The sequence below is a fragment of the Gekko japonicus genome, unplaced genomic scaffold (genome assembly GCF_001447785.1).
Source record: "Gekko japonicus isolate JY-2015 unplaced genomic scaffold, Gekko_japonicus_V1.1 scaffold610, whole genome shotgun sequence".
NCBI classification, from domain to species: domain Eukaryota; kingdom Metazoa; phylum Chordata; class Lepidosauria; order Squamata; family Gekkonidae; genus Gekko; species Gekko japonicus.
Genome location: NW_015165846.1, coordinates 917,818 through 919,560, shown reverse-complemented (window position 1 = coordinate 919,560; position 1,743 = coordinate 917,818). Strand labels below are relative to the sequence as shown.

At 43.7% G+C, this 1,743-nt stretch overlaps 1 protein-coding gene across 1 annotated transcript in view; it reads right to left on the bottom strand.

The window, feature by feature from the left end:
* MOV10 (Mov10 RISC complex RNA helicase) overlaps positions 1-1,743 on the bottom strand; it is a gene marked incomplete at its 3' end in the record, with an annotated part of 40,208 nt that overhangs the window by 8,142 nt on the left and 30,323 nt on the right. Inside the window, exon 5 of the mRNA XM_015411064.1 lies at positions 1,443-1,683. Coding sequence (XP_015266550.1) covers positions 1,443-1,683 — 241 coding nt within the window. The remainder of the gene's footprint in view (positions 1-1,442; positions 1,684-1,743) is intronic.

Sequence of the window (1,743 nt, the reverse complement as noted above, 5' to 3'; positions counted from 1 at the left end):
CCACAAAATATCCTTAGCTAAATTCTCTCAGCTGAAAGCAAGTAAAAGGAACCCACTCACCACTCTCACAGCTCTCTCTCCTGCTCCTGCTCAGAGCTCAGCTGGTCTCCTCTGCCTCTGGCAAGGTGTTTCCTTAAATAGAGGCCTCCCCCAGCAGAGGTCAGGCAGCAGCTATTCAAATTCAAATTCACCCAGGCACTCAATCACAGGCAAAACAATGCCCCTTCCACTTCCTCTCAATTACAGGCAATCCCAGTCAAACAATGCCCGTTCCTCTCCCACACTCAATCAGCCAGGACTCTGCAAGAACTCTAAGTGCTTCCACACACTGCTAAACACAGTTTTCCCACAAAATATCCTTAGCTGAATTCTCTCAGCTGAAAGCAAGTAAAAGAAACCCACTCACCACTCTCACAGCTCTCTCTCCTGCTCCTGCTCAGAGCTCAGCTGTTCATTTTCAGTACATTATAATGACTTCATCAAGTAACGACTAGCATGTCTGAAACTATTACCAGAGATCAAGCACCACAGACAATGCTTTGATAGCTTAGGTATCTGTTTAAATACCAAACAAGGTGTTTTGTGGCAGCAGCTGCATAACTAGGCTGCAGGATGAAGAAACATGAAATAAACTGGTATTTAGCTAGTCTCTTTTCTTCTCAATAAGGATAGAATATGGATGACTAAGCTCAAGGGCATGATGGAAGATATACTAGTGTGCAGGAATATGGTAGAGGAATATGGCACATTTTTTTAAAAATGGGAGAACTGGGAGGAAATGCATCCAAAAATTCCATTTACAGTGCTACTGAGCATATACTACAGGTTTTTCGTCACATCCTGAAACAATTTTCTCTCCTCGCCCCTTTCTATATTGATCACCCAACCTGATTACAGAGCTCTGCATAACCTGAAAGGTTGCACATTATTTTGGATGAGCTCATGAAAAAGACATTACACTATTTTTGTTTTGGATTTTTTTCTGTGGACCAAACATAGCATTCTACCATCTTAATCTTAAGGACGACTTACAAGGAAAAGAAAGATAAAGGCTGGAAAATGGACACAAAGTTCTATAAGAGATTACAATCCATAATGGTCTAGCTCTATCCATCCAAAGTGCAGCAACAGACCTCAGCTCAGACTTCCACTGTCTACCACAGGTTGTTAGGTACAGAACTGAGGAGACACAACCTCTACCCCAGAAGGTTTAACAGTGTACATCACACAGGCAAGGCACACAAAAGGAAAGAAGCTGCAGACTAATCAGGTTGGAGTGAGGACGAGAAGTCAATGGACTTTGGAAGAACAGGTTAGAAGAGAAAGGCACAGGCAAGGAACAGCTCTGCTGACAAGCTGTGCTTAAGAGGAGAAAACTGGCTTAAGGAAGAGGAGGGAGGTTGATCTAAACAAAGGAAGCACAATAGAGAATCACTACATACTCATCTGGCAGGATGCCATTCTCTGTAGTCACAAGCTGAGGTTTACGAAGACTGGCTTCATAGGGTCGATATGGAGCAGAAGGACCCAGCTGTTCTGCTAATTTGCTGTTAGCAACAGCAGACACAAAACGCCCAATTGTGAAAAGTTCAGTCTGCTCACTGGTGAACTCAAGCAGCACAGGTGTTGCAAAGTAGCCATAGAAGTGTGTCAAGCAGCACACTGAGATCTCACATGATGCCCCTGAGGGGGAAACACAAAAGAAAACCTCATTCCATTTACAAGGTAGCAGGGAGGAGGTGT